At 32.0% G+C, this 23235-nt stretch overlaps 1 protein-coding gene across 1 annotated transcript in view; it reads left to right on the plus strand.

The window, feature by feature from the left end:
• Positions 1-3908: 3908 nt before the first annotated feature.
• Positions 3909-23235, plus strand: part of LOC143253029 (uncharacterized) — a 47427-nt gene continuing 28100 nt past the window's right edge. The window contains exons 1-5 of the mRNA XM_076506113.1: positions 3909-4037; positions 14665-14748; positions 15141-15360; positions 16188-16387; positions 20888-21114. Coding sequence (XP_076362228.1) covers positions 14668-14748; positions 15141-15360; positions 16188-16387; positions 20888-21114 — 728 coding nt within the window. The 5' untranslated portion in view covers positions 3909-4037; positions 14665-14667. The remainder of the gene's footprint in view (positions 4038-14664; positions 14749-15140; positions 15361-16187; positions 16388-20887; positions 21115-23235) is intronic.

Genomic DNA, 23235 nt, shown 5'->3' on the forward strand with positions numbered 1-23235 from the left:
CAAACTATGAGACGAGTTGTTAGAAATTCATCAAAACTAGTCATTAAGTTTCTCAGAGAAATGTTTAAGTGTTGTTTAGTGACTGCTCAAAACATGAAGTTATACAATACATCATTTAATTGACTTTTTATTGGTTATAGGTAATATATAATTAAATGTAAGACAGAAATATTAACAAATCCTGAAGGAGTGGATGTAACAGGTGGTTGTGGCAGAAGGGATCTGATTTTCTGTTCAATAGCTCTGTAACCAAATAAAATTGAAGGCTAAAAAATTGTTTGTCTGAGCAATGATGATTTTATGAGTTATTTTACATTTATATTTATAATTTTGCAAAGGTTAGTTGAAAAAGTATAGGAGATGGGGGGGGGATGATTTTTGCAACCACTTATATGGACTGTTCAATTTGCAAATTGGTAATCTCTGATTATGTGAACCTGAAAGCTGTAAACATGCAGTCACAGAGTAATCTTGTTGCCATGATACTTGCATGTATACTTAGGCCTACTGACTATTGCTTAGATCGAAAAGCTTAGAAACACGACTATGTTAAAGATGTACGTTTCGGCTACTGAAAAAGCCTACATCTAGGCTTAATTATGTAATTCGATTGGTAAGAACATGAGAATCACAAGAACAAACACACAATTTGTAGGCCTGTGATGCAATAAAACAATTCAACAGACCAAATTGTAGGGAGAATGATTGTGTGCACCATACCCCCCACCTAAAATGAAGGGGGGGTGTATACTTCCATTCCCCCAGGATTTACATCTGTGTCAATCCCTCACCAATAAGATTGCAACATACTCTCTTAATGCATGTATGTGATTTCCTCTGTTCAGTTTTACCAAACCATCACTTTTCATTTAGCAGTACTCATGTTCAGACAGTTTTTTCTTTTGGTGTTCTACATGTGAATTGTGACTTTAATAGTTTAATTTCATTATTATAATTTATACTTTACTGAAGACAATTTGTTGGTAGAAATTACCGATACACGTTTCTAAAACTTTGGACTTTTCTTTTTGAAAGTCTAATTAATAATGTTGAAAATAGAATATAATAAAACTACTAATATTTGTATTATTATTACAAAGTTATTACAATGTTATTACAGGAAAACTTTTTATATAACTTTGTCACAGAAGTAGTTGAAGACTGTCACTACTAATTACAATAATGTTAAAAATTGAGGGTACTGTTATTTGTTAAACCAACATAATGTGTACCACAATTACTGTAAAATGTTTTGTCTTGTTAAAGAAACAAGTCATACATTGTCATATGGGATAAGTTTCTGAAATTGTTTTAAGTGGGATTTCCATATTCATGTTTTTCAAAAAATCCCTGTTTTTACATATTAGTTACTTTCATAATAAAAGAGAATAAATATGATAAACAAGAAATAAAGTATATACCCAAACTTATTTTTTTCTTGGTGTTGATTGCTGGTGAAACTTAAACCTATTATTTTATACTAATAGTAGTAATATATTAACTAATTTATATTTAATCACACAATGCATTTAACAACATAGACTAATAACATGCAAAAGCAGACAATTTTCTCTGACAATAACAATTTTATGGCTTTCAAACTATGAGACGAGTTGTTAGAAATTCATCAAAACTAGTCATTAAGTTTCTCAGAGAAATGTTTAAGTGTTGTTTAGTGACTGCTCAAAACATGAAGTTATACAATACATCATTTAATTGACTTTTTATTGGTTATAGGTAATATATAATTAAATGTAAGACAGAAATATTAACAAATCCTGAAGGAGTGGATGTAACAGGTGGTTGTGGCAGAAGGGATCTGATTTTTTATTCAATAGCTCTGTAACCAAATAAAATTGAAGGCTAAAAAATTGTTTGTCTGAGCAATGATGATTTTATGAGTTATTTTACATTTATATTTATAATTTTGCAAAGGTTAGTTGAAAAGTATAGGAGACATTTTAAAATTGATATGTAATTAACTAAAACATAATAGTAAGAGCTAAATACAAATTTAACTATGATATATTTAGGTAAGAAACAACCATAAGTTTCTTAGTCAGCATATCGCCAACTATACTATGGTTAATTTCATTCGTCCATGAAGACTTGGTGCTAGTTTCAAAACAACCATTGTTAAATTATAATTTCAAATAAGCTCTTTGTAATGGTTTCTGTACCCAGTGGGACAGTGGTAAGTTTTTGGATTTACAATTTTAAAATTATGGTTCAGTTCCCTTCAGTGGACATAGCAGACAGCTTGATGTTGCTTTGTTGTAAGAAATCACATGTACTAATGGTTTCTACACATGCAAGTAATGCCTACTTTGGAGACTATAAATCTCAAATCTGTTGAAAGTGGGAATGACAGCTGCCATTGGTTGAAAACATTTATTACTTTTTTTCATCTGCATTAACTTATGAAGCAAGAAATGAATGTAAAAATCTTATCTAAGCATCATATTGTCTAGATGTACCTCTACAGCACTGATGTTCTATTATTGAAAATACAGTGTGTCAAAGTAGAGAATTTTCATAACTTATCAGTCACGTAACAATACAGCTTCTAATATGCATCAATACAGTTTAGCAGATTAAAAATGTTTGTTAGAGTTATTTCATGTGAGCCATTGTAATAACTTCAATGTTTATTAGTATTTTAACTTAATGTTGATGTTTTGTCAGATGTTAATTTTTGGTATACTTGAGGTTCATAAGTGATGGCTTTTTTCTTTTAATTTTTGTGGTGCATCTTTATCTCTTATGTTTTTATTGTAGTCTAGTCACTATAAAGAATATTAGGCATAATCTAGAAAAAGGTGCAAGAAAAACTGGTCTTTATAACATATAAAATGTCTTGGGGATTTCAAGTAGTGCTGTAGTAGAATACACTCATATATGGAAGAAAAATTAGGCTCTTGACAAAAAAAAATTATGGCTGTCTGAAAATTCAGTCTTTACCATAAATGGTTGGATTTCAATAAAATTTATGGTATTTTTGATGATATATAACATATTAACCTGGTTTTTGGTAAATAAATAAAAATGCCCATGTCATGAGCTTTTTGTAGAGTTACAATCAAAATTTAATTCTATTTTAATATCAATTTTAATTTCTTAATTTCAAAAGTGTATATTTAAATAAATTTCAGTCAAGGCTTTCTGTGTCACAAAATTGTATATTTTAGATGATTTTATCATACCTACTGAATCTTTATGTTTTAATTAAATTATGTGATTTGAGATATGATTTCATTTTATGATCTCCAATCATCTGATCTTACTTAGATATAATAAACTAGATAACCCAAATTACATAGTATTCCCTCCTTTCAAGAAAGGTCAGTAATTCTCTCTGATATTTGCTATTACATTATTTATCAACAATATAAATACAATATTTTACATTGCTTATTCTTATGACAGCTTTTAAACTATTTATCTTACAGATTAAAATTGACATTACTGTGTTCATTGTGATCAGCTAGGAACTGGCTTAGAAAGTCAGTTAAATTATGATCGTTATAGGATGCTGTATGTATGTTTTGTGTATGCTGTTTTTTTATGTTCCAGGTTGAATATTTGAAAAAAATATAAATTCATTAAAGAACTAACCAAATACCCATAACAAAAATCTTTTAGGGATAAGTTTTATTGATTTAAGGGATTGACTGCATATGTAAGTTCTAAATTTGTTTTTTATATATATATTTGTTTATTTTTATAACAGTAACAAAAAGTTAAGTTTCATTTCTTGGTTCATCCTGTAATGATTGGATTATGAGATTTTATTGTGAGAAAGTTATGAAGAAAATACATGTCATTATGAAAATTTTTATTTTTATGTTGAAAACAGAAGTTTCAGTTTCTGAAAAATCCATATCCAGAGGTTCAGATGAAACAAAACAGGCAGTAATTCTAGTGATGGATCAGAAGTATGCCCTATTTGTTTAAACAAGCTTTCTGGACAGGAAATTGGAACACCAGAAAACTGTGACCATTCTTTCTGTTTTGGGTGTTTACTTGAATGGTCCAAGGTACATTTAAATCATTCATTTACATCATCTGTATAACATGATTCAGTGTATGTTGTCTTTTTATGAAATGTACCATAAAAAGATAATTAGGAACTTAAAATAGTAAGAAACTTGTTAAATATACTGAGAAGATTATATTTAGTGAGGAGTATAGAATCTGGGACTAGAATTTGCTTGATTGGTGTTAAATACAGGACACTAAAGACAATGTTAAAAATACTATTTTGGTTTAGATGTGGTTATGAATTACTTAATAGGTTCTAAGACTTAAATGAAATATTGGAAGTTAATGTTAGTTATTGAAGAAAAGCTTAGAGTAACAAGTGGGCTGGTTGGTTATTTGGTATGGTATTAAAGCAGTTATTAGTGAATTGTTTGTTAGAAATAGGGTCCATTTGAGTAAGCCGGATGTGTGGAGAAGCTCTCAAGAATATCCTTAGAGATAATTTACATTTACACAGTGATAAGGGAATGTGGAAAACTGGAAATAAAGAAACTGATAGGGTAACCATAGGGAAAAAGGGAATTTGTGAAAGAACATTAGAGTATAGTGAAACTGTAGTTTTAAAGAAAAGCTTCCAAGATTAATTCTTTGTTTTTAATCTCAGAAGGAAGGGGTAAGTTTTGTCTGTCAAACAGTATAGATTTTTTTCTCAAATGCAGTTTAGTTAATAAAGCCTGAATAATTACAGTATAATTTTGTAATATTGATAGAATAATTTATAATATTTTTTCAAAATGCATATATAAAATCTAAAAAGTTTGTTTTTACCAAACATATACAGATATGAAATAGTAAAAATAACAGATAATGTAGTTTTTTGCAAAAAAAAAAAAAGGGTTGATAATTATCTGGAGGTTATTAGGAGATTATAAAGATTTTGCAGATGAAATTTGATGATTTACTTATGGATGAAAGTATTTTTAATTTTCAAATCATAACTATTTGCATGATAGACAACATTTGAAAAGAAGAAAATGGGCAAGCAAATTAATACTTAAAAAACTTTTAGAACTTACTAAAAAATCTGATATTTTGTATAATGAAATCTTGTAATATTTACTGACAATTTACAAAATTTTGTGAAGGTACACGTACTGTATTAAAAAGTACAATATGAAAACTATAACAAGCATAAAATGGTTATGAAACTGGACCTTTGGCCTAAATCTTTAGTGAGAGAGTTAAGTGAGAAGAAATAAAGGAAAACAACAACACCTATATAACAATATTGAAGATTTTGAGGTTCTACAGAATGACTTAGATCAATTGAGAACTTTGATTGATAGGTGGAAAATGATTTTTAATTGTAGAAAGTACAAAGTGTTGCCCTTCGGTTATCTTATTTTACATTAAAAGTTTATAGAGATGTGAACAGTAGGATATTTGAAGAAAAGGATCTAAGCAGAGTGGTAGATAAGTGATTTAAGCCATCTAAGCCATGCTTTAACAATATTAAAGTTAATACAGGATTCCTACAGATCCTTAGTCTTAACTTGGTTTTGTATTTTCAAGCCCTTGAAATGTAAATATGTAGCTAAAGATCAATCACAGGTTAAAACAAATTGTTATTATTAAGGTTAATTAATGTATTGAGGGTAAATGAATAATCCTTTATTATTAATATTTTAATTTGTTGGTCAGTTTGCCATGAAAATAGCTCTAAGTTTTCTAAGGATTAGTTTTAAAAGGTCTTTTTTTTTTTGGTCAGTCTAGAACTGTGAGAACCTTATAATTTAATTTTGAGATGTGGCAGTATTGGTTGCATATTAAAAGAGGTATATGTTTTGACATATCACTAGTCAGGCCTCACTTTAGGTATATTTGAAATTGTTCAAGTTACCCTAGTAAGAATAGGTATGTGTGCATTTCATTGACTAACCACCATGCTGTTAAAAATTTAGTTTTTCACTTTCTGCAGTGACTTCTTTGACATGTTTCATGAAGTGGGAAGGCAGTTTGATTAGCTTGAAGCATTGTGGTTGTCTTGATAAACATGGCTGACCTTCCAAACATACACAGATTTGTCTTGTTTTATTAAATATTTTTGTGAACTTCAGTTAATCAGATTGTGATTCACATTTTATAGTAAGTCTTTATTTCATTGTGTTATGTCATCAAGTAAAATTTTTATGGTAATTATTATTAATATTTTGTATTAAAATTTTTATGAAATACAATTTTCCATGCTGTGTGACAAACATTCCACAGTCTTTATTTTAGTTTTTTTATTGTGCTTAGTAACTTCTTATGGAAGTATAAACAAAAGGTTTAAGCAATTTTGATTCATATCCAATAGTTTTAACCTTCTAAAACATCCTTTTGAAAGGGCAAATATATCAACACATATTGCTCACAGTTTGGTTTCAAAGTTTATCTGCTTCCTTGAGATGGGTGTAGCTTGAAAAACAAATTGAAAAAAGACAAGTAGTATTTCTAAAAATAAAGCTGTCAGTCTTCTGTTTACTTACAACCAAAATTAAAAAAACACATTTATTAATAAAATGTAAATTAATTCATTTAATTTTTTTTGAATATTCAATGAGAATTTTATTTTAAAATGAGTATAACTCAATACTCATCTGAACAATTCTAAATTGCCTGGCAACCATACAAATTATAACAGTAGGTTACTGATTTCTTGTCACAACAGTATTCTGGCAACTTCTTTGATATTTCAGGCAGTGCATTTTTTTAATAGCCTTAATTATTTTGGGATGGCTTTTCAAAGTGGTATCACTGTAACACCTTAAAACATCTTCTGTATAGTTTTAAATGTGTATTCAAGATGTCTTTGGAGATATTACAAGTCCACCAACACCTTTTGCACATTGTTCTTTTCAGAAGTTAGTGATGAATTTGGCATCTACTAATATGTTTGTATCGTTCTTCATGTAGCAAGTTTAAGTAGTTTCAATTTTGAAGCACATCCTTAGATTATTTTGTACAGTATTGGTTTCATTATCAAAGAAAAAATATTGACTTGTTGGAAATGTTTCAGATGAGAGTTATTAGAATGATTCTAGAATGCAGGGATTATCTTAGTGGTATAGAAGATACCTAATTGAAATTTACAAGATTCTTGAGGGTAAAAGCAACTAATTTCTTTGTGTTGTTTTCTGAGGATAATAGGATGAGATAACTTATCTCTCCACACAGTTAACTATTTTCTCAGCATGTCTGCCTTGAGACAACTCGTGCTTAATTTCATATGATTTAATATAAACTGCATAATGGTGTCATCACGTGACAGAGCTCTCGACCAATAGGAGGGTGACACCTTCATGCATACTATTCTTCTCCACTATGCATTTGCACTTATGAATCATTATTTTTCTTGTCACTGTAGAGATGTTTAAATTTTATGACTGTGTTGAATTTATTGGAATTTGTTTCATTCATAAAATTTTCATTTCTATTTTCTTTAGTTTTTGTTTCAGAAGCTTCTAAATTTTTGTCATAAATTGTCAAATAATGGTGATTTATGCATATTCCTGAGTGTGGGACATTAATCACACCTTGAGATTGTTTTTGCTGTGTCCTTTGGAGACTTAACTGTCAGGGTCATTGTAGTCATTGTTTGATGTGTTTGGATTACCATGTGCTTGTTGGCTTTCTTATTCTCATTTCATCAGCTAAATTTCTTTCTTGTTTGTCAGGAACAATCTCTTAGGTTATGATATTCACCTTATTTGCTTAGGGTTGTATATATGTAAAAACAATTGGTTTGGGTTGAGAAAATTTTTATGTAGAGGAGCAAAACCCAAACTAACTGTTTTTACATATATATTTTTCTCTACAAGTGGGTTTTCTCATCATCACTGATTATTAGGGTTGTATACTTTATGAAATTATCTTAGCCTTTAATCTTTTTTCAGGTGTGCTCCTTTCCATATCTTTTTGCATGTGTTCTTTATTACTTTTCTCACTTTCTAGTTCACAGTTGTTGGATTTATCTTGTCTTTTTTTCCTTATTAATTATTAGGTTTTATACTGTTTTCTTTATCTACTATCCCTTCTCATGCCTCACCTCCCTTACATTTGTGACTTTTTTACCTCCAAATATGTAATCTTCCTTTTCTTTCATTTTCCCAATTTTCTGTCATTGGTATATACTTGGCTCGCTTGATGATCAAGGCCTTTTCCTTCTCTTTTACTTTCTAGTTCCCCTTATTTTCTGGTTTTTGTCTTTTTTTCTCTTCTACCTCCATTTTTTGTCTGAGGTCTTTCTTAATACTTCCAATGGCTTCTATAGACATTCCTTCCCTTTCCTCTATAACCTCTTCCACTTCTTTTACTTACTTTTTCTTTCTGCACTTTGTTTTCCTGCTGTCTGGATTTATTGGGCAATGTTACATTTCTTTTATTATATCCTTCCTCCTCCTTATGTTGTTATTATTATTCAGCTGGGTATGTTTTGTCACCCAGATGTCTTCACTAGTGTTCATTTTCTCATTTTGACTTGGTCAGATGTTATATAATTTGTCTTTATTAATTACCCAGGTTTTTTTCTTTCTTGATTTTGCACTTTACTCCTATTACTTGTCTAGATCAGCTTTTTTTTCCCCATCTTTTTATTCAATATTCCAGGCTTTCCTCTTTTTTTTTTTTTCTCATCCTCACTTTACCAGTTGTCTCCTTTGTCACATTTTTTTTGCTAGTGACTGTCACAAATATAAATTTTATAGGTGTCTTTATTTTCTCTTGTTATTTATCTCGCTGCTGAAAGTCATTTTCCATTTCTACATCTTCATCTCTTTCCTTACTCTTCTGTTTGCACTACATTTTATTTTTTCCCTCCAGTTTCATTTATTGTGTTTTCACCTGGTCTGTGGTTGGCTGTGGATGATATGTTAGACACCTTCCTATACATCTCTCAGTCCATACTCCCTTTGGTTTTTCTGTTCATCTTTCTATTCCTTGCTCTTCACTTGATCTCATTATCAGCCCATATTGTATTCATTGGTATCAAAAGGACCTTTGATTGCTATATTTATGACCTGGGGCTTGTATCTTTATTTGACTATATTTGTTAGCCTATTCTTGGATGCTTTCTCTTACTTCCATTCTTTTATGGTGGCTACTTGGTTCAAGAGGACTGATTTTGGAATCTAAGTCCTTTCCTGTAACCATTCAGTGTTGGGCACTTTTGGACATTTTCTTGTTTCAGCCTATCTATTTTACTTGTGAGCAACCATATAATATATATGGTTGCTAGATTTTTACTTTTTATTCTCTCATTGCTTGAGAGGGAGTTTTGTTTTTGGGGGCTGGGGTTCTCATTAAAATTTCATATTCCTTGTTTCAATATTCTGTCAACATCTGTGTTAGATATTTCAGGCAGTGCATTTTTTTAAAATAGTGATTCAGATGTCACCTTAATTATTTTAGGATGGCTTTTGAAACCAGTATCATAATGGCAACTTGTGTATCTCCTACTACGTTCCTCTCAGTGTGGATTCCTGTATGTGGTAATTGGACCTCCCATGGAAGATTCTGTTCTTTCAGTTTACCTCCTTTGGGATCTAAACATCCACCTACGTGTTTGCTGTGTGTGGTGACCCGTGAAAAGGAGAAAAGGATCCTTGTGGTTGAGGGGTCCAACCCTAACACACCACTTTGGCTTTGAATTTATGTACATGGGCAGCCTTGGGGTGGCCATCCTAGGGTCAGTTGATTGGTCCACTTGGGCTAGAGTCAACCGAGTACCAGTGTTGGATATTCTCAACAGGTATTGCAGACATTGTATCTGATGCTGGTGTTTGGGTATAGTGCTCATGAAACACTGGCACAGCTGCAGTGTTCTTATTTGGCATTGCAGTGCATCCCCTTCTAGGGCTTCATGGCATGTGGGGTCAGAGGGTGCTGAAACATTTTTTTTTTATTATGAATCCCCCAAATAAAAACTTCAATAAAAGAATGAAAAAACAGGCCATAGATAAATGACCATGTCAGGAAGATTCTGAGCAGCAATCTTCAACAGCTGTAAATCCTGTACCTCATTTTCTTATATTACATTCTCTTTCCAACAAACCCACCAGCACCTTGATTCAAAGGCAGTTGCAAATATACCCACTGGGGTTATGCTCCATGCTACTTTGAATTCATCATGAGGAGTTATTGTTGAGAAGGATTTGAAGAACATCCCCGAGTTGGAGATTCTTGCTGGTTTCTCCACCCAAGACGTTTTTGCAGTGAGGCTTATCTCCACTCACAAAGATGGAATTATGATGCCGACCAGTGTCCTCATTTTAACTTTTACATCACCATGTCCATCAGCCACCATAAAGGCAGGTTATCTTAATTACAAGGTATGACCATACATTCCAATCCCTCTGAGATGTTTCCAACATAAAGACATCATGTCATGGTTCCTTGATGTGTGCCCGTTGAGATGGCAAGGACCATGATGCCTATGAGTGTGAAACGAATCTCATTGTGTCAGTTGCAGTGGCTCTCATCCATCCCACTTTCATTCTTGCCCTAAGTGGTTGGATGAAAAATAGGTGCAGCATATGAAGATAATTCAAAACATTATATATCTTGAGGCTCGAAAATCACTGTCCACCACTTCATCTCGGATGTATGCTGCTGCACTTCATTCCACTATTACAATGGAAGTGCAGAGAGATCTCTCTGTGCCTCCAAAAGAATTATTCTCAAACCATATGAAAAGTACTTCAACATCAACATCAACAGCCATCTCTGTCGTTAACGTACATTACAGCAAACCCCAAGATCCACTTCTTTTGGTTCCAGGTATGGGCATTTCCTCAGGTACATCTTCTCCTGCCCCAAGATGCAAAACGATCATTCCTTCACATCCTCCATCCTCAGTTGCTGGAATTCTCTTTCAATGACAAAGACCTGCCCAATCAACCCAGGGCTGGATCCATGTAGGTTGAGAGACCTCCCTCGAGTAATGTTACTAAATTAAAAGAACATGGCTGAAAACAGAAAGGCTCTCCACCAAATTCGTCCACACATAACTAAAAATGGCCACCTTGATAAAATGGAACTGTCGATGTTTACGTTTTAATCTGGACGACATCAAAGCACTTATTGCTTATTACCATCCTGTATGTTTTTTCTTACAGGAAACATTTCTGAAACCTGCTGAGAGAGTCACCTTTTGGCAGATTTCCTTGAACAGAAATGACAGGTTGTGTGATAGACGAGTGCATGGAGGAGTTGGTTGATCAGCATGTGTCCACCCTATGTTTGTCACTTGACACACCCTTGGAGGTTGCGGCCATCCATGTTTCCTTGGGTTGTACCATCACTGTTTGTTTTCTCTACCTGTCTCCTGGAGAGAGATATTAACCAGCCCTTGATGCTCTCATTGAACAGTTGCTGTCTCCCTTTTTAATTCTGTGGTACTTTAATGGACATAATCCCCTCTGGGGAGGTGCTGATGTTGATGGGAGGGTTCGCTGTGTAGAGTGTATGCTCATAGATCACAATCTTTCTCTTTCCAATACTGGTTATTATACTTATTTTCATTAAAGATTTTTTTAATGGACAAGCGATTCAAAGTTCATGTAGGTTTGACACTTTTTTTCTACATGAACTTGGAGTCCCTTAGGACTGTGTTTTGAGTGTCACACTTTTCAGTTTAAAGATTAATGCTATTACTGAACAACTTCCTCTTACTGTTGCAGATGGGCTCTATGTTGACGACATTCCCATCTCATCAGTTGTTGAACATGAGGTATATTAAGAGGCAGTTACAGATTGCCTTCAATTTTTTACTGAAATGGACCACAGCAAATGATTTTACTTCTCTCTCTCTAAAACTATTTGCATGCATTTTTGCTGCCAAAATGTATTCACTCTGATCTTGAACTCTGTATTGGTGAAGTTGTGCTCCCTGAGACAAAGTTTTTGGGACTTATCTTTGACTGTAAGCTGACCTATTTACCATGTATCAAGCATCTACAGGCGAAATGTACAAGAGCACTGAACATTTTCCATATCCTCTCTTCCACCACTTGGGGAGCAGATCCATGTTCTATGCTAAAGATATATCGTGCTCTTATTCATTCAAAACTAGCCTATGGCTCTGCCAGGACCTCAGCCTTGAAGATGCTGGACCTCGTTCATCATCAGGGGCTTTGGCTCTGCACCTGGGCTTTCTGTCCTTCCCCAGCTCAGAGCTTATACACAGTCTCGTGAACCTCCTCTGTTTGCAACTATCTTAACTCTATGCTTCGAAACTTTGATCCTTACAACAGCATCCCACCTGAGGTTGTTTTCCTTTCTCAGTGGGCCATGCTTTTTCAGAACAGATGATCTGCCATTGCTCCTTTTGGCCTTCATATCCAGTTGCAGTTGGATGAATTGGGTCTGTCCTTGGATAACATTACTGTATCTACTGATCAGCCCACTTCACCATGGCTTCTTTATTAATATAGGCATAAAGGTGTTCCTTTGTATTGGTTTATTTTGTATTTATGTTTGTTTCTTTATTTAGTATTTGGGTGTTTTCTATGGTTATGTTGTGTTTATTTGATTTGCAGAGTTTGAAAAATTAAAGAAGCCTTACTTGTACAACAACTCAAGCCCAAAATACAAAGGAACACCTTTATACCTATATTAATAAATATAATCAAACATCTAAGCATGCCCTCTACATTCCTATACTCAGTTACACAATCCCCTTCAAACATGTGGTCTGCTATCGGTCATTTACCTCTTTCTTTCTTTGTGAACCTGATGATAACTGAAGAAGGTCGAAACGTTGTTCACTCCTCCACATAAAAATTTTCTCAGCCCAAACCAGCTGTTTTTACATATATATTTCTCTGCAAGTGGATTTTCTTGTCATCACTGAATTACAGTTAGTATATATTAAGATTTTTTTGCAATTAGAAAATTGGCAGCTTTTTCACTTGACTGTACAGTCTATATTGCTTGGAAAATTTTCATATAAGATCAAGTGTTGCTTTCTAGATTTTACATCTACACTGAGTAACTAAGAGAAATAGTGGGATAACAGTTTTTATTTTTACATATCTCAGTTGTGTACAAACCCTTGTGGATGGCAGTAGTCCATTTGATAGAGACTATTTGTAGTGTAATAACCCTGGTATCTCCACTATTATGAACCTTCCAGTCTTGAGTTGGTTGTTAAATGAATGGCTACTGCCTATTAGAGAAGTTTGTTGAAATATATTGATGATTATACAATCTACTTGTGCAGCTCAAGTATTTTATGTTTTTCAGTCCAGATATTTTATAAAGGTAGCAATTGATAATCAGCATTCTACACGTAACTCATAGATTTATAAATGTAACATGGACCATTGATAATTAAGTCATATTATTCAGTGTAAGTTTTGCTGTGTGTAACATATATTTCATCACTTTGATAAGGTAAAATTTTTGATCGTGATGTAAACTTGCACATTCACAATGGGCTTCTGACTTATCATGAGTTTTGATTGGGTTAAAATAAAATGATTGTTTCATTGACAAGCTAACAGTTCCAGTCACCAGTTAATATGGTAGTTTTAGAAAATTGACTGATTTTGCTGACATAGCATTTTCTTTATCATATTGAAGTAATGGCCTTGTCTTTATCATTATTCTGGCAAATATTTTAATTTTTGTTCATTTATAATTCTTTTGTTTATATCTGTAAACATTTTTAATGTTTTCCACCTCTTTGATTGGTCTATAGATTTTCCATTGTGTATTGTAAATCCAAACTTAAAAGAAATGTTTTACAACATAATAGGTCTGTCCAATGATGAGTGTTACCAGTATTACTTACCACACTACATTTATGCTCCTAGGACTAATGAAATTACTTATTGTCTATTCTTGTCTACCTATCTCACTGGCAACCGGATTGCATATAATACAGAATTTCAGTTAACTCACAACCATGAGACTTTTGAAAATGTAAAGAAAGACATTTCTGTATTACTACTTCAATAAATATGCTAAAGTGGGTATGCAATATATATTTATTCATAGTTTTCCTATTTGTTGTATTACCATACAGTATGTTTTTAAGAAAAATAGTCTACCCACATGAAAAATATTTATGTAATTTGAAGAATAGTTTTCTTCACCAACTGTACCAATTTTTTGAAATTCTCAGTAAGTTAATGTTATGCCACTGTAAACTAACCACAAATGTCAACAACTAACAAACTCTGCACAAATGTTTTATTTCAAAATTTCATCAAATTTCAGGGAGTTATAGAAACTTTTATTTATATTTTTGAATGTTTGATGTAAATTTTTATTGTGTGATGTTTCACTCATAGATTAATAGTACTAGAGATTTTATATGTAAAATATGTAGTACTAGTTCACTGGTAGTCCAACAGGAAATGGTTCCTGTCAAAGTTGCTGTACCACTGAATTTGAACATTCATACTATCTGTATTTATTAATACAAGTGAATTTAAGCTGAGCATACATTGTTACAAGTTAAAAGAATTATTCTGTTCAAGCATACTAAACATGTATAAATGTATTCAGCTGTACTGTACATTGTTGAATTAACTATTAAAAAAAGAGATGAAAATGTAAAGTTTAAATGTGTAAACCACTACAGATACTAAGCATGATTAATTATTTTCGCTTAGTTATGTACTGTACTCGTTTTTACAGAACATGAACACTTGCCCAATAGACAGAACACAATTTAGTCTCATCTATGTTTGTTTTCAATTTGGTGAAAAAGTCAGAAGACAGGTAAGAAATTCTTTTGAAGTTTTAAAGTAATTTGGATAACATTTATAATTCGTATATATGGTTTACGGTATACCATACTTAAAGGTATATAACTCCAGACTGTGCCATGTTAAGTTTATAATGATTGTTAGTCATCATATATAAATTTACTTGTATATTTCAGAATAAGAAAAAATTAAAGATTCAGTTAAGATTTCTACTACTGTAGTAGTTTTCAGAATAGTTACATATAAATTGTTTTCTACATCAATACTTGTTATTGTGTAAATTCTTCTTAGAAGCTGGTAAAGCACTGTTACAAATACTTTCATAAGACATTATTATACCTATTTTATATATACGTATGTGTGTGTGTGATTAAACTGTGTGTATCTATATATATTGGGTTTAAGTTTCCAGTACGAAACATCTTACACAAGGATGATAATCATGAGCAACATGTGAAGGATTACACATGCTGTGAAATCTGTGGTTTGCCTGACAGTGAAGATATACTTCTAGCTTGTGGTTTTGGGTGTCACTGTGGATGTGTAGCCTTTCCATTAAGGAATTCATTTATGAAGAAATGCCTCTGCCCATATTTTTTGCCAACTGTGGAATCTAGCCATTGGTGTAAGTATCTTTTTAGACACTATCATAATGTGATAAACAGACTATAATTATTAAATTATACAGGGATAATGAAATATTGGTCAGAAATGTATAAACACTTTTGAAAGTTTAAGAAGCTTTATAAATAAATTTTAATTTTTCATAAAGAAAGCTTAATGCAACAATTTGCAATTTCTTGTATATATAAAGGGGTTTATATTATTGTTTTGTTGCTGTTGTAAGCCATGAGACGATTGAGAATTATTTAGTTTTTAAACAAATTTATTTACCAGCAGCCAGTTGTATTTTATCCATCAGCTATTTGAGAAAGTGAATGTATATATATATTGAAAGAGCTCACATTTCAATCATGGATTAGGCAATAACAAATAAGTGTTTTTATAGTTTTCTATACAATGCTACCTAAATAGAAGAATAAATATATACTTACTGAATTTGAATGTGTTGAGATACATAAGTATTAAATATTGGTTAAAGGCTAAGTATACATTTACCTTTGATCAGAATAATAATTGTAGTACTTTTAGAGGAGTGTGTGGTGGATCAAACTCAGTGCAACATACTTATTGGTATTTGGTCTTGTATTGAGGTTTTAATTCTAAAAGGTGAATTAAAAGTGACAGTAATGTAACACTATACCTACACTGGCAAATTAACAGTCATCTAGAAAGTGGTGGGTTCTTATTACAGTCATATTTGTTTTTTCTAATATTACAGGTTTATGTTTTAGTTATTGCATTTTTAAATGAATGTTTTTGTGATTCATAACACCTTGTCCATGAAAGTTTAAGGTACATATTTGTATCATTTATTTTGTTTCTGAACAGCTTCAGTTCAAGAATCATTCCTACAAGAGATTTTGGACAATTTTCAAGTTGTGCTGAGTAATAATTTCAAATCAAATGTTACTGTTTTTGGGAGAGCTACATTTCCTAAAATAGGTAGTAAGAGTGTTAATACATACATTCAAAGAAGAAAAATCAAGGGAGAATCTACTTGTAAAAGGAAAGAGATTTCAAGAACCAAGGTAAATTTTAAGTCATTCTTAGTGACTGGTTTGTAATTTGAGAGATTACCAACAGTTATTTTACACTTTTAGAATCTTTTTTCTTTTTCTTTTTATTGTTGGTAGTGAATATGAGGAACTTTCAAATAGGTATATCTTAAGTGATCGTGGATTAGACCTAACTTGGACTTTGGTCTCCACAAATGAACAGGTCAAGTTCAAATTCACAAGTAATGTTTTGGATTAATTTTTTGAAAAATTGTTTTAATCTGGTAATTGATTTGTAAAACAATGTTTTTCTTTTTAATGCTAGTACTTTATTGTGATTGTGTAAATACGTTTTAAGACTTTGATATATTTGTTTCTTTGTAGGATATTTAATTTTAGATAATATGTAAAATCATTTGTGGTATGAGTTTGTGTTTATAATTGTATTATTTAGGTGAATCTTTCATAAGGTATATGTTATTTATGTTTTTATTTTTTTATGACAAAATCAGAACTTGCTGAAGGTTGTTTACGTATGTATTTGTGAGAGTGATTGTAGACACATTGCAACATGTAACCAAATAAACTTTGTAGTTAACTACTTTATGTAGTGCTGTTTTTAACAAATTATTTTGCTTATTATGAAAATATAATTGTACATTGCAAGACTTTAGATAATTGAGTTATGTATTATTTAATTTATTTACACACTAGAGAAGTTCATCACCAGTCAAAACAGGCTCTCCCCCTTTTAATTATGAAATTCTGATGTTGTTCATTTATTGGTACTCAGTCCAGGTAGTTCGATGACATGCTTAATTCTGAACCAATCACTAAAGTGAGAAAACTGGCTAGCAGCAACCACTTTTAAATGCTACACAATAACAAATAATAAAGTATCTTTTTTTAAGTGTATTTTATTTATTTTTAACACCAAGTGCCTAATGTAAATAAGAATTTGACCACTATTATTTCTATTACTTTTATATGCTTGCAAAGTGTGGTACTGATGTTGATGCTGCCATGTGATTCTTCTTCCTATAATATATTAATATTCTTCTAGTTATAATGCCTTATTTATTTTTGATTTAAGTAACATCTATTTTATAATTCCATTTTTTAAATAAAGAAAATTTACCAAGCCTGATTGGATTCTTGCATTTTTCTAGTTCACATACTGTGTTATATACTTAAAACAATTAAATGTTATATGAAATATTATGCACTGTAGTACATTAAATAGTTACTAATTGTTTATTACTTTTACTTTAATACAACTGTCTTTATAAAAACCTTAAAATATGAACTGTAGAAGTACGTACCTACATTACTAGGCTTAAAAATACAAGTGTAAAAATATGTTTTGCTTTACTAGGCGTAAGGTTGCTACTATTGGCAAGCTGCATATACAGTATTGATTAACTTTGAAATCTAAAATGTATGAAAACCAAACTAATCTTGGTAGAAATTTTGTGAATTATGTATTTCAAATTTTAATAATCTTTATCAAACCTCTTTCTATTATTTTGTTCAGGCATTAGTAATGATAGAATGTATAAATGGATAAAATATTTTTGTATTCTATAATAGTCCTTTTATTTCTTACATTCTTTTTTTTTCTTTAATAGTATATGCTTTTCGAAAAATACTGGTAAGGTTATGATACATTCTGAGGTCTAAGCTTTTAAAAGAATATAAGCATAAGATATCTGAATTGAGACTGTTTTTACTTACATTTTCTCACAACAAATAGCTAGGGATTTGGAACTGTTGGTAAATTTTTTTCTGTATGCACCAAGCTGTTGTAAGATCTGTTATAGTACAGTCAACATTAAATTTTACCTTTTCACTAGTAGGAAGATGCCACATTCTCTTTGGTCAGTATTCTCTTTTGCATTTAGTATAAACTAAAAGCTCATTCTTTTCCTTGGCACTACATTGTTGTTATTTTTTGGCCTTTTGTCAAACAAAGGATTTTTTTTGTGTTGGATCTACATTTTACATTGAGAATAATTTCTGTTAATGCTTCTAATAAGAATTACCATTGTTTGTTAATTCTGTACTTGTAGTTATTCATTTTCACTGTTACCAATGTAGGTTAGTGACTTCAGTACAAGGTGGAAGGTATTTTAAGATATGTTTAGACATCTGCCATTAAGAATATGTTCCAATGAAACATATTTGTATTATTAAGTACATTATTGCCTGATAAGGTCTCTGGTAAGTGGATTAAATTTCAAAATGAAATTAATATTTAATGTATAGATAAAACCACATACATAATTATAAATTGTTATGTTGGTGTTATTCAGGACTTGCACTAAACTGTTTTTTTTTTTTTTTTTTGAGGGAGTCAACCAAGCCCAAAAAACATGCAAGTCAAACAGTTCCTTTCTTTTTCATACCACTTAAATTATTTCTATTTCATATATGGTGTAATTTTTCTCTGAAGCATCATATAACAGTAATTTTTTGTTCCCTTTAAAGTAGTATCCTTTAATAATCATAATAAATAATAAAAGAATATTTATGCATCACTGTCACTGTGATCTGTTCTTGTTCCCATCTAACCTCTTACCATCTAGCTGACACATATTTAATAAAATGTCAAGCAGTTTTGATGGCAATACAAAACAGTCATACAATTTACATTACCACTAACTTTAGAGCAATCAATTCTGAAACAGCTGTTAAGTAGTCCATCATTAATTTAAACTTGTATTGAGCAAAATCTTCAAATTAGCAACATGGGTAAAACATGCTCTCAAGTGTCTTTTTGATGATGAGTTTAACTATGATTTCTGCCCTTTAGTGATCCAAATAAACAATGAAAGGAAATCTCTTATGCACTAGTGTCAGTGTCTGACGGTGATGTACCAACATCCATTTCTTGACTTCTTTCTTTGTAACCTTTTCTATTCTCCTATCCCTGCTTCTTAGTCTGGAACTTGTCAGAATTTGGTCTCCTTGTGCAAAGTGATTCTGAGTTTCAAAGATGAACAGCTGACATGGAATTAAAAGTTACTTATGTGAATAAAGTAAGGCCAGAAGCTGATCAGTGATCCTGTCAGCTCCCAGACATGATCTCAAAGGACTATGATTTGGTTTCCTTCAAAGGAATGTCACCCATTTCATTAACCCTGGGATAGGGTTTAGACAGAAGCTAATAATTGATTTTGAATTTCTAATAAAAAGTAAAAGAATAGGAAAGAGAAATGCTTTTGTTGATTATTTTTATTAATTCCACTTTGTTGGTGCCATTGTATATCAAGTGGTTGATCCTGTCTTTAATTCTTCATTTCGTACCCAGGACATACAGTTTCCTGCTTCTTTAGCTTCTGCCCAACTAGCATTTTATTTAGATGATTTTGTCCAGATCTTCCCATAGCATGCCTTTGCTTCTGGTTCCTCTGTTCCTAACAAAGATCAGGTTTCTGCTACTTTTGTCTGTTGCTGCTCTCATAACTCTGAAAACTAGAATTTCTTTTTCATCCACAACCTTGTTTTCACATATGTATAATCTTTTCTTTCCTATCTATGTGTCTACTTTCAGTTGCTACCTCCTTCCTGACTTCCAGTCTCCTCTACTATATGTGGTTGGGACACTTCCTCTATCCTAGAGATCTTACACCTTGTTTCTTCTTTTCCAGCTTGGAGACCTTCTTTCTGACTGTCTCCTCCCTCATTCTGCTGATCTTCATCTTCTGCTTTCTCAGTTAATTTCTATGTGTCTTGTATATTCCCTTCATTCTGAGGCTCTGAATCATGATAACTTTATTGGGGTAGGTCAAAACTACCTGTTCTCCATGTCGCTAAATTTCTTCTTCAGCACCAGTCTCCCAGTTCATTTGGTTTCTTTTTGGTATGTGTGATATGTGAGATGTCTTGCTTTTTGGAGTTAAGAGTTTTTTATTCTCATATCCAGATGCTTTTTGGGGAGCTTTTTATCCTGCATAAATTCAGGCTGAGGTATATAATCAGAATCTTTAATTTTCCTCTTATCTTGGTCCATGTGTACTCAGAAGTTTTCTTACCATTATTATATCTTGCTTTTACAGTTAATTGTATTGGCATAATTTATTATTAACAAGCTGTATAGGAATTGAAAAAAAAGGTTGATGGAACTTGATGTTTGAGGTGAAACAAAAATATGTTTTGTTCTCACTTTGATTGCTATTACATCATGTAATTCATTAACTGAAGTTTAAAATTGTTGAACTACACAAATGGCTTTTTATATTAGATTTCAAAACATCTGAAAAAAAAAGAAAGATAATATAATTCTGCAGAAGTGTAAAATTTCTCAATAAAGAAAACCACGACAACATGTCTGTTATGGCAAAGTAATCATCATCTTAATAGTGTTAAATTAATGTTCCAAAGATTTATTAGAATTTAAAAAAGAAATTGTGATTCAACAAATATTTTCAAAGAAATCTTAAATTTTGAAAATGGTGTCAGTGTAGTTTAAAAATGATTGTCAGTAAACATTGTTGATTGAGCCTTGTAGTAAACAGTTTTTATTTGCTACAGGTAAAACGACCATCACTGGCATTTTATAGGTTTCTTGCAGCACTTCTGGCTGTGACAAAGAAAGTGGGTAATGACCACAGACTGATAAAATCTCCTCTTGGTCACACTTTGTTAATAGCAAGACATCTGGGTTTTTCACAAACAGTTAACGTTTTGGATAATGGTACAGGAATCTCATTAATTCCCTTACACAGTGATAGAAATGAGCTAGAGGTTGTGAATGAAAGGTAAGATTTTTTACAGTTAAATACATTTTACAATTAATTACTGATAAAATCTGTCTGTAGATTTCGTGTAATTTAGCAGTGTAGAATGTTTTTAATCAAGAAGCATTACCAGAGTATTTTATGTAGGTGGTTACTGTCATAATATGAATTTCGTGGACATGTTTCTGCTGACAGCTTGCATGTATGTATGTATATATTGAGGCTGGAATTCGGGGTTACCAAGTTCTTGTATTTTGTGCAGGTTCGAGCTTCTTTGCAGTTGCTTTAATATTTGCTGCTGTTTTGTATTACTATAACTTTTTAACAGAACTTCATTGATTTATGTTGGATGTTCAAAGAGTGACTTGTTTAGGTCTTGTTTTGAGACCTCCAAAGTCTTGGCAAATTCTGACAACTGTGTTGAAAGTGACTTTTGGATTAAAAGCGCAACTGAGCCAGTTACTTGGAAACAAACTAACAGAACAAATCCAGATAATTTCTGCCCCATCAGTCTGTTAAGCTGTCTTGGCAAACTGATGGAGAGAATTATCTCCAACTATCTCCTCCATTTTTGCGAATCAAACAACATCCTTCCAGAATCTCAAAATGCCTCCAGAAAAAATAGACAAACAACAGATCACCTCACACGACTCACCGAATCAATCTACAAAGCTTACAACAACAATCAAGTAACCATCGGGGTATTCCTAGATGTCAAAAAAGCATTCGACAGCATTTGGCACAACGCCATCATATACAAACTAAATCACCTACAAATAAATCCCACGATAGTCAAATGGATTTCAAATTTCCTAACCAATAGAACAGCACAAGTAAAAGTCAATAAAACCATATCCAAATTATTTAATATAACAGCAGGAGTGCCCCAAGGATCAGTCCTCTCTCCACTTCTATACATAATTTTCGTCAGTGACATACCTTTTCCAAATCTAACATACACACACAATTCACAATACGCAGACGACATCGCAATCTGGAGCACCTCCAGAAACCACGTAATGGCCACGTCTCGCGTACAAGAATCACTAAACAACGTCTCAACATGGAGCAACAAGTGGAGGGTCGTGTTAAATCCGACAAAAACACAAGCAATCACCTTCTATAGAAAACTAAAGAAGCAAAGAAAAAATCTAGAAAAATTAAAACTATCACTTGGAAACACAACCATTAACATGAGCAAAAACATCACATTCCTTGGCGTCACTTTCGACACAAAACTAACATGGAAAAAACACATAAACAATATACACTCATTAATCAGAAAAGGATTTCATATCTAAAGACTATAACTGGTAAACAATCGAAATGCGACCAACACCATTATACAAATATACAAGGTTTACATCCGTCCACTAATAGAGTACGGATGTCAAGTAACATACAATATGTCAAACAACACACTCCAAAAAATCCAAGTGCAACAAAACAGAATATTAAAATCCGCATTCAGTTTACCATCATTTACGCCAACAAATTATCTACACCAAATCAGTAATTTACCAACTATAAGAGATAGAATGACAGAACTTTCTCTCAAATATTATCTAAAAGCAGAAAATAGAAACAAACTAATGGCATCACTACATAAATTATCAAGTGCACCAACAAAATACATATCACCTTTCAACATATTTCAAGAATCACAATCCACTCAACAAAGAATCTAAATAAATAACATCCATGTTATTAATATGTATTCCTTTTTTTCAGGTACAGGGCACACGACAGGCAAAACTTTCGACGCCTGTCGTGTGAAAGTGGGTTTTCTCGGGGCACTCCCGTTTCCCCCCACATCAAAATCTTTAGGCATTGGATTTCTAGATCCCAGCCCAGGCAACTCTTTTGCCAGACCCTGAATCGTGCCGTTTGATTTGATCTGGATTTGAATGAATTATATTCATATTCACATCTGCCCAACTTCTTCCTTTTGGGACAAGTCCCGGCCTTTCTTTCCACTGCTGCCTTTGCCTCCACCCAAAACAGCATTTAGAGAGACATCCTCCACCCAAAAAGTCAAGAATAATAACGATAATTAATTTATTAAAATAATAATAATAATAATAAAAAAAAAATCAAAAAAAAATCACCACTTAATCTTAATAACAATTTACGAAAGGGGAC

This window comes from Tachypleus tridentatus, chromosome 6, assembly GCF_004210375.1.
Source record: "Tachypleus tridentatus isolate NWPU-2018 chromosome 6, ASM421037v1, whole genome shotgun sequence".
NCBI lineage: Eukaryota > Metazoa > Arthropoda > Merostomata > Xiphosura > Limulidae > Tachypleus > Tachypleus tridentatus.